General features: G+C 46.6%; 1 protein-coding gene across 1 annotated transcript in view; it reads right to left on the bottom strand.

Annotated features, from left to right (window-relative positions):
• PINX1 (PIN2 (TERF1) interacting telomerase inhibitor 1) overlaps positions 1-13,106 on the bottom strand; it is a 150,182-nt gene that overhangs the window by 68,223 nt on the left and 68,853 nt on the right. The window contains exon 6 of the mRNA XM_088447526.1: positions 10,359-10,438. Within this exon, the coding sequence (XP_088303652.1) occupies positions 10,359-10,438 (80 nt within the window). The remainder of the gene's footprint in view (positions 1-10,358; positions 10,439-13,106) is intronic.

The raw sequence follows: 13,106 nt of genomic DNA, 5'->3' as shown, positions 1-13,106 counted from the left end.
AATCGTCCATTTGCTCACAAACACTAGAAAATAGCCAAACATGGTTGTTCAGACAAATTGGTTAAAACAAACAAATGTAACTAATTTGTACAATTTTTTTTGTTCTTTTTTCAGTGTTTAAAACCATATGATGGACTGTCATTTGCTCCCATACGTTACCAGGTTTTCATTCCAACCAGCCAGATTAGACAGAAAATTGTATAGTGCAGGCCTGGCCAACCAGTGGCTCTCCAGCTGTTGTGAAACTACAAGTCCCAGGGTGCCCTGCAACAGTTTTAGCATTCCCTAATAGCAAAACTGTAGCAGGGCATGCTGGGACTTGTAGTTTCACAACAGCTGGAGAGCCACAGGTTGGCCAGGCCTGGTATAGTGGATGCCCAGCTTTAGAGAAGGCTGACACAGAATAATATAAGCTGGTGGTAGGGAACACATTAGGGGTGCGCGTATCACCGGTACTTACGGGAGCCCGATATCACATTTTCCTGTACACCCCTGTAGGGACACAAGGCGAGTAGTGTGATGTTCAGGTGATGTTGGATGTTGTGCTGCTGTTATCTGCGCCCACACGCCGTTCCAACGGCACATTGCCTAACTCACTCCAGCATCACCTGGTAGTAGCTAGCCCCCATAAAGATCAAAATGGGAAACTATTAGAGCAGAGGTTCCCAACCACGGTCCTTAAGGCACTCTAACAGTCCAAGTTTTAAGGATTGCCATACTTGAGCAGAGGTGTCTTAATTAGAACCTCAGTTATTTTGACTTAACCATCTGTGCTCAAGCAAGGATATCACTAAAACCTGGACTGTTAGTGTGCCTTGAGGACTGCGGTTGGGAAACACTATTAGAGGATAAGTCATTACCTCCTTTCCTTCCTTGTGGTGTACACCAGCGGTTCTCAACCGCAACCCTTAAGTTTTCCCAATAGGCCATGTTTTCAGGATTTCTGTCTGTGAAAGTGGGTGGGACAAGCAGGACTGGAGCTAAGAGCCTCTTGTCCAGTTTCCCAAACCCCACCATTACAGTCCACGTATTAGGGATATTCATGCTTAAGCAAAAGTGACTTAATTAGTACCTCACTCAATTGGAATTAACATCTGGACTAAAGCATGTATATCCATAAAACCTGGACTGTAATGATGGAGTTTGGGAAGCTCTGCACTGGTCTTTAATAGATGACTAACTAAATGACGCAGCAAACTTTGAGCGTCTACAAATATGAGTGCATCACGGGTGACAAATACCAGGGTATGACAAGGCCGCCGTCTGACTCACGAGGCCACGGACACGGGGAAACCTTCCTGTCTCATCAGCAGCGTCCCGGGTTTTCTGGATGACACACACAGGAAGGATAATTAAATGGTTAAAATGTGTCTGTAGTGGGGTCAGCAGCTAACAAGACCCTGTTACTATTTCTGTTATTGGTGAGAGTGACAGCCAGTGTAGGATCAGACAGCCGCACTGGCCGCGGGTCAGGCCCCTGTGTGACCAGCCAGTCTTTCCCTTTCGATAAGGCTGCAGCAGGAAGCCCAGCTGGGGGGGGAGGAAGGAAATGGCCAGATCCAGGGAAAAAGAGAAATCAAACCAGAAAAATAGTCTCGGGGAGAAGCCGACTGGGAAGGACAAGCAGAGAGCCGCAATACGCAATTCTGTCCCAGCCGCTGCAGCTCGGAAATCTCACCTGTATATAGGGCTTAGGGCGGCCACCTCATCCCTTTAATAATGGACACGCGTGAATTACACAGGTTCTGTGGCTGGCTGACTTCAAGTCTCCATTTCACCTGGTTGCAATCAGCCACAGTCACGTGTCCTTATTAAAGGGCTGATCTGGCAACTCTACCTGTAAGCCTCCCGAACTGCAAGAACAACCTCTTTCATGTGACGTGAACAAGTGTATAAGCTCCTGGGAATGTCATTTGTGCACATTGTAATTTCATGTTGCTAAATTCCTGGTGATGTCATCACTGTAGAACAGAGGTTCTCAAGGCACCCCCCAACAGTTCAGGTTTTACAGATATCCATGGTTGAGCACAGGGGGTTCAATCAAATTGACTGTGACACTAATTGAGTCATCTGTGCTCAACCATGGATATCTCTAAAACCTGGACTGTTTGGGAACCTCTGCTGTAGATTATAAATATATTTACAGTCATAACCGACATTCGCAAGACTATTGGGGGGGGGGGGTGTCAAATCTGTGCAAAGTGTCTCTGGACCAGTCAGGTGAAGGCAGTGCGCGTATCATATATAGGAGCCTATTTATCAAGCTTTCTTTCTCAGAAAATGATGCAGACACTACAGTGTCTGCATAATTTTTTGGAACTGTTGCTATGTACTATTATCACAATGCATAGAAATCTCTGGCACGGTGTTAATTAGCGCTGCAGATCCAAGCCCCCATTATCATCAATGGGGACCATTGGCCTGATTCAGAGCCGGACGCTCTGACCAGAACGCTCGCTCTGAATCAGGGCCCTCCTCCATGAAAGTGGAGCGGCCTCCTGGCCGCTCGTATAGCTGTGGGTGACCACCCACAGCATATGCGAGCGGCCAAAACCATCGGACTTGCGACGGAGACCCTGCGGTAGGGTCTCCCTGCCACAAGCCCTGGAGTGATTTTGGCTCTATCAGAGCCAAAATCACTCCCACTGACATCACTAGTGATGTCAGTGGGGCCGGCTTCAGACGGTAGGCGTTCCCATGGGAACGCCTCCGTCTGGCAGGCACGCCCCCGGCACGCACACCAAAGGGGGCGTGCTGTCAATCAACATCGACAGCACGCCCCCTTTGGTGCGAGACCCGGAGCGATGGAAAGCCCGTCGCTCCCCGGGTCTCGCGCATGCGCACGACGGAGCTCCCTCCGTCGTGCGCATGCGCAGTGGGGAACATACTGCTGCTCGCGAGCGGGTCTGAATGACCCCCCATGTTCTCAGTCCTATGGAACAAACTCCGAAAAGCGAAGTCAGATGGTGTAAGATGCATTAAGCCTACAAGCAGGAGAGAGATCTTTCAATCTTTGGAAATTCGGGCCATTGCGCAGTGTCCGCTTCACAAATGTAAAAAAAAAGCCGGGTATATAGCTTGCAGGGACAGCGGTTATTGCAACTGCTGTCTCAGAGTATTCCTTAGTACATAGCGGGATATTTTCATTAAAAAATGAAAATATCCGGGGCAAAACGGATCCTCAATAATCGTGGCAGTTCCACGGTTATTAGTACATAGGCCCCTTGGTGTTCACCTCACTCCCCATAGAGATGCACAGGACAGTTAGCGGTTTGGCTACTGTAGCAGGGCTGTACCCAGCAGAAAGTCACGGCAGAACATTGCGTTGCATTGAAACGCCCCTCCCTCCTCCTATGTATTTACCTGGAATCAACGTGGGCCGAAGAATGACCAAGATATGAAAAGTTACTGATCAGAGGTGATAGAGTAGCAAATAACACCAGGACCTCTCTCCTATCGCCCTGTGCAGCTCCTTCCCCGTCAGAAGCCAAAAAGGCACGATACAAAAGTTGATAAAATGGAATTTAAATGGGGCATGTAGGGCAGATAGATTGATGCTACACTCTTCAGTCTTTAAAAGGTGCCCACACACACATACCGATGTCCTCACGATACGATTTTATGGCCAATTTGCCGTCGTGATCACGATTTGGAGTTAAAAATGTCCAATCTGACTAAAGATCTATCTTGCAGCCAATGCATTGTATCTCAGATTGGCTAATCTGCCCTACAGCACGGCAGATCAGAAGATGCGATGTACGACGAGCGGGGACGCGCACCGGCATCGTGCTCGGGAGTATAAACTCACGATTTGTACTTTTTTTACCCGATTCGCATTCACGATTCGTCGAAATCGGCCAAATCGTGTAAAATGTCGCTATATGTGTGTGGGCACCTTTAGACGTTCGCATGAATAACACATCACCACACAGACCTATACTAAAAGGACTCCCCCTGGTGACCACAATATGAACAGCAACATTAAAATGGATTGGCAATAAGAAAGAGTGATTTCCGCATTAATTGGCAAGTTTATATAGTTGTGTTCATCTGTTGTGTTACTCTCGATTCTAGCATGAATTCGGGGTTAGTCGATTGTAGTAGTCTTCAGTGGTTAAAAACGTTACCGTACACTAAGAAATTCGATGTCGTTTTAAATGGAACCGAGATCTCTAATGAAACCTGCTTTTAAAATCTTTGACTCAATTTTGCCCCTTAGGAGGCTGAGACTCTAAAGCCAAGTACACACTACACAATTATGGGGCCGAATTGCCAGTAATACGGTGATCGGCCTGATTTATTGTATAGTGTGTACGAACGATCGTTTTAGAGTTGGGCTGATAAACCTGTTAAAATAAAAACTTCCCCAAACGCATCCTTTCGATTATATGAACGGTCGGTCAAGACAGAAAATCTCGCCCACAATCTATAGATATTGACCAATGTGTGTGTGCCGTCTTAATAACCTGTCCATATTACCTACATTTTCCCGTAACTATGTCATCCTCCTATTGGACGGACAAATACAACAATCAGTGTGGTGTTGTAGAAAAATCGGTAAATTCTATTAAATAAAATTGCACAATGTGTAGCACAGATATTGTGGCTCACAATTTGCCCCCAAAAATTGTCCCGTTTGTCAGTTCGATCAAAAAAAAAAAAAAAAAAAAAAAAAAATGAAACAAAAATCGTACAGTGTGTACCTAGCGTTAGGATGTTGCCAGATGCGTAAAGCGCCAGCTCTCTACCTGCTAGAGAAGAGAGAAGCGCTAGAGTCTACCGATCTCAGACCGCTGCTGAAATACGGACATGACCGGATAATGCTCAGCCATGTTCTACTGGAGGTGAATATGTTCGTTACATGTTGCACGCCGTGACTTCAGTGCGTATCAGCTTAGCGCGTAGGTCTGACATAAACCTTAAACGTCAACATGTATTAAAATCTGTACTAAGCCGATGATCCAACAATATAATAACTTATCTACAAATCTTATCGGAGGGTGAGCAGATAGATGACATTTTGAAATGTTTTCTTTGCAAGACATGTTGCCTTCACTCTTTATTCTATTATTATACCCTTATAAATTCACGCGGCCCTACGCAGCCTTCAGGGGCGCACAAATCCCCGGGATAGTTACAGCACCCAAAGCTCATCTGCGGGTTCTCAGCTGTATTCATTTATTTTTGTCTTCCAGACACTTCTATATTGCTCAACTTCCGAAGGGCTGTAAAAAATGACAAACCGTCCCCTAGATTTGTCTTACTGCCTCTTAACTTCAACATAATTATACGCCCCAGACGTTGTTAAACACCGTACCGAGTAATATTTCATATACAATGTATATATACATATTCCTGTATCTCATAACTTGTCGGTGAACCTGCCCTTAGCGCTCCCAATAAATGTCTCCGTGTGGTGGATAATAGGAACATTATACATTTCAACACATTCTCTGTCTACAATGCGCGCTGTGATTTAGAGTCCTGCAAGCCCCGGCACGTATAACCCCACTCCTCACCCAGACATATTCGATGTCCAGGAACGACATATCCTGGAGAGGCTGCGAACGCTTCATACATGTCTGTTCATGGCTAGGGAAAGCCACTGCAGGATTTAAATCACCGGGATTACATTTTATTAGGCAGTAACCTTGCTGTACACAGCACCAACATTTACAAGTTTATTTACACAGCTCGGTGTCTGCTGCAGGAGAAATAGCAGATATCGGGGCGGATGTACTAAGCTCTGGGAAGTGACAAAGTGGAGAGCGATAAACGACCAACCACTCAGCTCCTGTCATTTTTCAAACACAGCCTGTAACATGACAGTTAGGAGCTGAGTGGTTGGTCGTTTATCACTTTCCAGAGCTTCATACATCTGCCCGATCATCATTTGTCCTGTAACAGAGAAGCTACAGAAGCCACGTAGGTTTCCCTTTGAATCCCGACCCACGATCGCCATTCCCCAAGTCGGCCGTATGGGCATCTCTTTAACTCGCAAGCTGGATTTCCACCTATTTGATCAATTTTTATTTAATTTAGCAATGCTCAGCCAAAATGTGAAACGTTTCTTTGTTTGAAGCAGCAAATGACGAGAGGCAACAACAATTAGCATGCCACGGAAAGCCTAGCGATATGCAACTTCAATAAAAGTACTGGCACTAAAACACCACATCTTAAAAACCATATAAAACAAATAAGAAATAAAAAAAATAAATGAAAAAAATATATAGATTTGTTATAAACTTTTATTTGGCGGTGAGTCTCTTTACCCCGCCCCTTTATAAATAGATTGTATGAATATATGGACACGAAGAGGCACTGGTATCGTGTCCGTGGAACGCTGAAGATGCTGATTGGCCGATACAATGGAGAGGAGATCTCTCTAGGGCGTAATGACAATGACCAGAACAGCTGGTGGATCACATTGCCTTTACCACCCGACGAGCGCCTGGGAAATCATCAGCGTGTGAAGGAACGTCCTACTCCTTAGCGATATATCTATATTACACCAGGAAGTTACATGGGGTGTGATATATTATGTAACATTCCCAATGTCAGCATTCAATAGGCCAACGTGAGAATGTTCACAATGAACATATTCATAATGACGTCATTGCTTAAATGTCAGATATCTGTATTTAGTTTCATTCTATCCCTAACCCTGACAGTAACCCTAACGGAAATGTCGACATTACAAGAAGGTTGACATTCCCAATGTCGACAACTGACAATATTTCCATTATCGACATTCACGATGTCGACAAAACGATCGGCGACTTTCTGACTGCATACTGGTAAATGTACAGGTCTGACCAGGGAACATGCCACAGTTTGTGCATTCCTTAGTACTGCTAGTTATGGGCATAAATGATTGGAAATACAAAAGTAACCAGATAACGACTACGAGGATCTATTCATTAAGAGCAATAACAAGAATAACCATTTTGGAATTCACAACCAAGAATGTATCAGTTGCATTGACCAAGTGGAGGCAGAACCAACAGTGGGCATGCAAATTGAGGCACACTGTGCCTCCTACCACAGCAGTAATAGATTAGGCTACATTCTCAGGACTATTGGACCAGACTGCAACATGGCTGCCTCCGCTGTGAGAAGGTGATTGGGGGGGGCACTAATTGGCAGCTCCTAGCAGCCCCCTCCCCCCCCCACAACCATGGAGTTAAATGTGCTGTATGGAGGGGGTTCACCACGTCCTGCATCCGGCTCTCTCTCTAGACGCTGCCAGACAATTGAAATCGATCTCAAGTATTGAACACAAATTGTGTATCTCTTCCTCATGTGTAGAGGAGGCCAATTTAGGGTCCGGCCCATTGTTTGCAAATGAGGGGTGGGAGGGAGGCCAAAAGGCCTTCATGAATCAAAAAATGAAACTCCAAGAAATACATTAGCAGGGAACAAGTGCAAATCCATCACAACTCTCATATTACTCCGCTAGCTGATACCGGGCCCACTCAGATAATAATAAGCACATTCATACGTAATGCACCGTGTCAGGATGATTATGTACATATAACACATGCAAGCGTCAGTGTCACGCTAGGATACATGTACTGTGATCTGCAGTCAATTCAATTAGATGCGATGTTGTGTTGTGATGGCGTTTTACCACCTGACATCAGCCCTACCTCATGCATATTACCTGGCAGCCCCAGGTGTGTGTGCAGGAAGAGGCACTATGACAGCTACCACACGTACCAGATTTATGGAAGTGAAAAGGTACAAAAAACACTAATGATAGGTAGAAAACACTGGTGTGATGTAAGACAATAACAGGTTTCTAACTAGAGAATAAAGCATGCTTAGCAGGGAGCCTAAAATAAGTCATTATGAATAGACCCTACGATTTATATGCACTTTTATGTCTTCGGAAGCGTCGGACACAAAGGGCGGAATTCAGTTGTTTCCAGCCCCCTTCGCAACTGGCGGAGCTAATCAATTGTTGCCTCTGTTGGGCGCGATCAGCTGCCAGCGCTTCATTTCAGAACGCAGCCTCAGGGGGCCTCCGTCGTGCGCACACGCGTGACCCGGCTGGCGACGGGTGCTCTGTCGCTACGGGGCTCGCACCAAAGGGGGCGAGCTGTCGATGGTGATTGACAGCTCGCCCCGTTTGGTAGGCGGGCAGCGGGGGTGGCTGGCCAAACGGAGGCGTTCCCATGCGAACGCCTGCCGTTTGGGGGCGGCCCCACTGACATCACCAGTGATGTCACCAGTGTTGTCAGTGGGAGAGCTTCCGGCTCTATTAGAGCCAGAAGCTCTCTGGGGCTTGCGGCCACGAGACCCTACCACAAGGGTCTCGTCGCAAACCTGATGGAAAATTATGAGCGTCACACTGCGCATTGTGTGCGGTCTCTGCAGGAGGATAGGACAGGAGCATGTACAGTGTGAGAATAACGTTACTGTACAGCTACCGGTACCCAGGAGTATGATGAGCGTCACACTGCGCATTGTGTGCGGTCTCTGCAGGAGAATAGGACAGGAGCATGTACAGTGTGAGAATAACGTTACTGTACAGCTACCGGTAACCAGGAGAATGAGGAGCGTCACACTGCGCATTGTGTGCGGTCTCTGCAGGAGGATAGGACAGGAGCATGTACAGTGTGAGAATAACGTTACTGTACAACTACCGGTACCCAGGAGTATGATGGGCGTCACACTGCGCATTGTGTGCGGTCTCTGCAGGAGGATAGGATAGGAGCATGTACAGTGTGAGGATAAGGTTACTGTACAACTACCGGTACCCAGGAGAATGTTGAGCATCACACTGCGCATTGTGTGCGGTCTCTGCAGGAGGAGAGGACAGGAGCATGTACAGTGTGAGAATAACGTTACTGTACAGCTACCGGTACCCAGGAGTATGATGAGCGTCACACTGCGCATTGTGTGCGGTCTCTGCAGGAGGATAGGACAGGAGCATGTACAGTGTGAGAATAAGGTTACTGTACAGCTACCGGTACCCAGGAGAATGAGGAGCGTCACACTGCGCATTGTGTGCGGTCTCTGCAGGAGGATAGGACAGGAGCATGTACAGTGTGAGAATAACGTTACTGTACAACTACCGGTACCCAGGAAAAAAAATATGTCACTGTGCATTGTCCCATCACCAATCAATACACCATACCAAAGTGGCGGTTGAACACTCATGATTCTATACCTAGTTGCAGAACAGAGGAAAGCTTGTGGGGCAGATATAGATATAGATATATATATAATATCCTGAAGTGCCAAAAGTCATGGGATAGAGGTCTAGTATTTTGTTGTACCCTCTGTGCAGCAACTCAACATGACATTGGGTCCACAAGTGGACGGAAGATCTCTGGATAGATGCTGAGCCGTGTCTTCTGGATAGCCTCCCGCAGCTCCCTGATATTTGTGGGTGCAGGATCTGTGGGGTGCCTTGTTGACAACTGGGGTCCCATGGCCTCAGGAGGTCTGCGCCACACCAAAACCCTACCATCAGCCCGAAACAACTGGAACCGTGACTCATCGGACCACGCCACATGGGACCACGGACCACGCCACCTGGATCCTCCAGGGTCCAATTAGTGAGGTCACGAGCCCTGGTGAGGCGCTGCCTCCAGTGTCGTAGTATTAGCAGGGGTGCTCTGGTGGGTCTTCTGCCTCCCGGATCCTACGGAAGCTGAATAACGCTGCACTGACCTGCTGGACATGTGTCTGGTACCTCCTGCATTGAATGTGGATGTGATTTGACCCAGTGTCGCTTGTCTGTTACCAAGGATAGATCTGGCCAAACGCCGCTGGTCACGATCATTAATCACCTGTGTTCGGCCAGAGCACTGTCCGTGGTGGGTGGTAATGCCTTCCATGAGGTATTCCCCACATTTGTTGAATGTCCGCACAACTTAGGAAATGAAACGTCCCATCAGTCGGGCACCCGCTATCATACCCATGTTCGAACTGCAATAATTCACGTCACCTTGCCACGAGCATCCCTCGCCAGTGTTCAATCTGATTCACAAGATGTCAGATTATTACTGATGCAGGTCTGGGCATTTCCAAGACGTCACAGTACAGTGATCATTACCTTCTCATACTGCTATCCCATGACTTATGGCACCTCAGTTGTATTTTCCTCATTACCCGTTTTACTGTTTTAAATACATCTGCCCTTCAGGAGTGATGCCTGTGATCGGCTTCTTGTTGGGATGGCCCAGAATTCAGGATAGCAATGCAATTGTAACTAGGCACATCGTTGAGGCATGAGGCACCGAGCAATGCCACTTACCGATGCATTCCCACAGATATCAGCTCTGCCGCCGGCCGTGTAGATGAAACTAGTTCAAATTCTAAGCAAAACAGAAAACGTAATGATTTACCTCAGTCGCCTTCTTCACTTTTTCTCGTTTTCCAAAAATGCAGGCGAGATCGGTGTCACTGCGGCAGGACAGGTCCTTCCCTGCCGGAGAAAAGGACAGAGATTGAGCCACACAAGAAAGCAGCATTTACATTTCCTACTCCTGCAAAGCAATTACTATCACCGCTTTCTACGGGGGGAACAAAAGCAACATTTGAACTTTAAATACTTCACATCATTGACGCAGATAGCAGACGCCACCCTCAGCACATACTCTGCAACTAACAGCGGGGGCTGCACAACTGTGAATGGGAGCGGAGGCGGAAGTTCTGTGTCTACTGATGGATCGTGCTAGATGCACCGTACTTACCACCATAACCACCAGTTTGCCCCCTGGTGCTGAAGCTGGGCAGTAAGCCACCTGTTTTGCATTTGAATGAAACTATAACAGTTACCATTCATCAGACTGAGGAAAAGACCGGTGAGTAGAACGTCCGGCCGCTGCGGGGTATAGTGCGTAGCTCTCGGGCACGGGAACAACCCGTGGTGACTGCAGAATTACAATATCTGGGTAACTGTACAGCGTTCTAGTGTTGTGTGTGTGCTGAAAACAAAGCCGATTATAAACCCTACACACTGTTAGGTACTGGTACCCCATATAGGCCAGACATGGCTAAAGTTCTGCTTTACTGCCCACATAATAAACTATATTTCACTCTCTACAGGGTTTACATAAACAGTCAGCCATATATATTTTTGGGACACGGGAGACTATGCGGAGACAACGAGACAATTTGCCGCTACTGCCATGTCAGGGAGGTTTGGAGGCTTCTAAAAGCCCCTCACAGTAACAGGGCCGCACCAGCACGTCCACCTCCCCGATCCAAGCCCTGGAAGCTCCCATTACAGAGATAGAGAGAGGGGAAAAGCCTGAATCACATACCGGATGAAACCACCATTCTGGGTCCAGTGATCATCCCCATCTGGTGGAAAACCCCCCCGAGAAGATGTAAGTAACGGTGAGTGAAGGCAAACCGTGTTACATCGGAGGGTGGGGACGGTATCTGCACCCCCCGGACTGGACTGTGGTAAGAGGATTAGAGGAAAAACACAGCATAGGGAGCTGTAACATGTTCTTGTTCCGTGTAACCAGCAGCATTGTGTGTAATCTCCTCATTCCACCACGACGATGATGCACAAATTATCTAATTCATGGTAATGGCGACAATAATTGGAAACGTAATTTATAGTTAGTTTTCACACAACCTCCCCCCCCCCCCCCCCGCCTGACTCGGTCTTAAGCTTTCGGTCTTACGGACTCCAATTTACTCTGGATTAGCCCAGTGCGGATGCCGAGCACTTTCTCCACCTGCCCTTAGTGCCATAGGATGATGGGAGATCCCTCGCCTATAGAATACCAACGCTCAGCGGCCTCAGTTCAAGTGATTACAAACCTGTTGAGCAACGAGGAAAGCAAATTAAAGGGAAAACATATTTCAGCGATGAGGTCACCGCTCTTACAAAGGGTGAGACCTGCACAAATCCTCGTGTCATCCTAATGGGACTTCCAGCAAAATACGGTAACTGTAACAGCAACAAGGGCTGGCCGGGGACTGAGACCTGGTATTTGTACGCAAAGGTGGGGAATGATCTTACTATTACACTCCAGACACTTTATAACACAGCAGATTCTGAACGGAGGAGAACCGAGAACCTCGCAGGGACGACACACGCCGCAGCGCAGTACGACAGGGGAGTATAGCAAACATACACAAGTAAAGATGTAGGGACATAGAGACCAGTAGAGAAGAGGTATGAATCTATGGCTGGCATGTAACAGGCAGGGACAGACCTGTTAATGATCACGGCACTGACGCAATTATTAATACATAGGCCCCCCAAGTCCAGAAGTGAAAACGTTACTAATTAATCATTTTGATGTATAATTGGATGCTTGGTGTTCACCTGGTATTTTCAGACAGTTCTGTGTCTACTGAAGTACAAGAGACAAAGGCCCAGATTTATCAATAAGTGATATTCTTTTTATCACTCAGTACTAATCCTAAACGTTGCTCCAGCCAATCAGCTCCAAGCTGATATGTGTTTGCAAAATGACAGGAGCTGATTGGCTGAGTACTGAGTGATAAAAAGAATATCAATTGTTAAATAAATCTGGGCCAAAGGAGTGTCACATCTCTGATGTCACTGGATCTTAGTGAATGGGGCATGACGACAGGTGTTATAACAGCAAGTGAAGGCGCATATTGTGCAAGTGTGTTTTCGTGTATTGAAGGACAGGAGGTCATATAGGCTTCTCCAAGGCACTTACCCACAGTAAACACAAATGGGTGGACTATACAATGTATGTAAATGTGTGGTGGCTAAGGGGGGGTATTTATTGAAGCTTGGAGAAAGTACCAACCAATCACCTCCTACTTGTCATTTTTCAAACATAGGGCCATAGTCAATTAGCGCCACTGGCAAAAATGGACGTTTTTCGTAAAAAAAACAAAAAAAAAAAACCCCAGCAAAATATTTGCCAAAAAAACGTTCAAAACGGCAAACAGGCGAAAATGGAGGAGATCCCAGACCAAGAGGAAAAAAAATGCAAAATCCCTATTTTTGGCTAAAAATGTGGAGTTTTCTTTCAGACCTCTCTGGACACCCCCCTTAATGATAAATTACCGCAAAAAATTATTAGTAATATTTGTACTTTGTCAAAAAACGACCGCACAAATTTTGGGCGCCAAATAAAAGAAAAAAAAAAAAG

The sequence above is a fragment of the Taudactylus pleione genome, unplaced genomic scaffold (genome assembly GCF_031769625.1).
Source record: "Taudactylus pleione unplaced genomic scaffold, aTauple2 ptg000434l, whole genome shotgun sequence".
NCBI lineage: Eukaryota > Metazoa > Chordata > Amphibia > Anura > Myobatrachidae > Taudactylus > Taudactylus pleione.
Note: the sequence above shows the minus strand (reverse complement) of the source record. Positions and strands in the feature narration are given on the sequence as shown.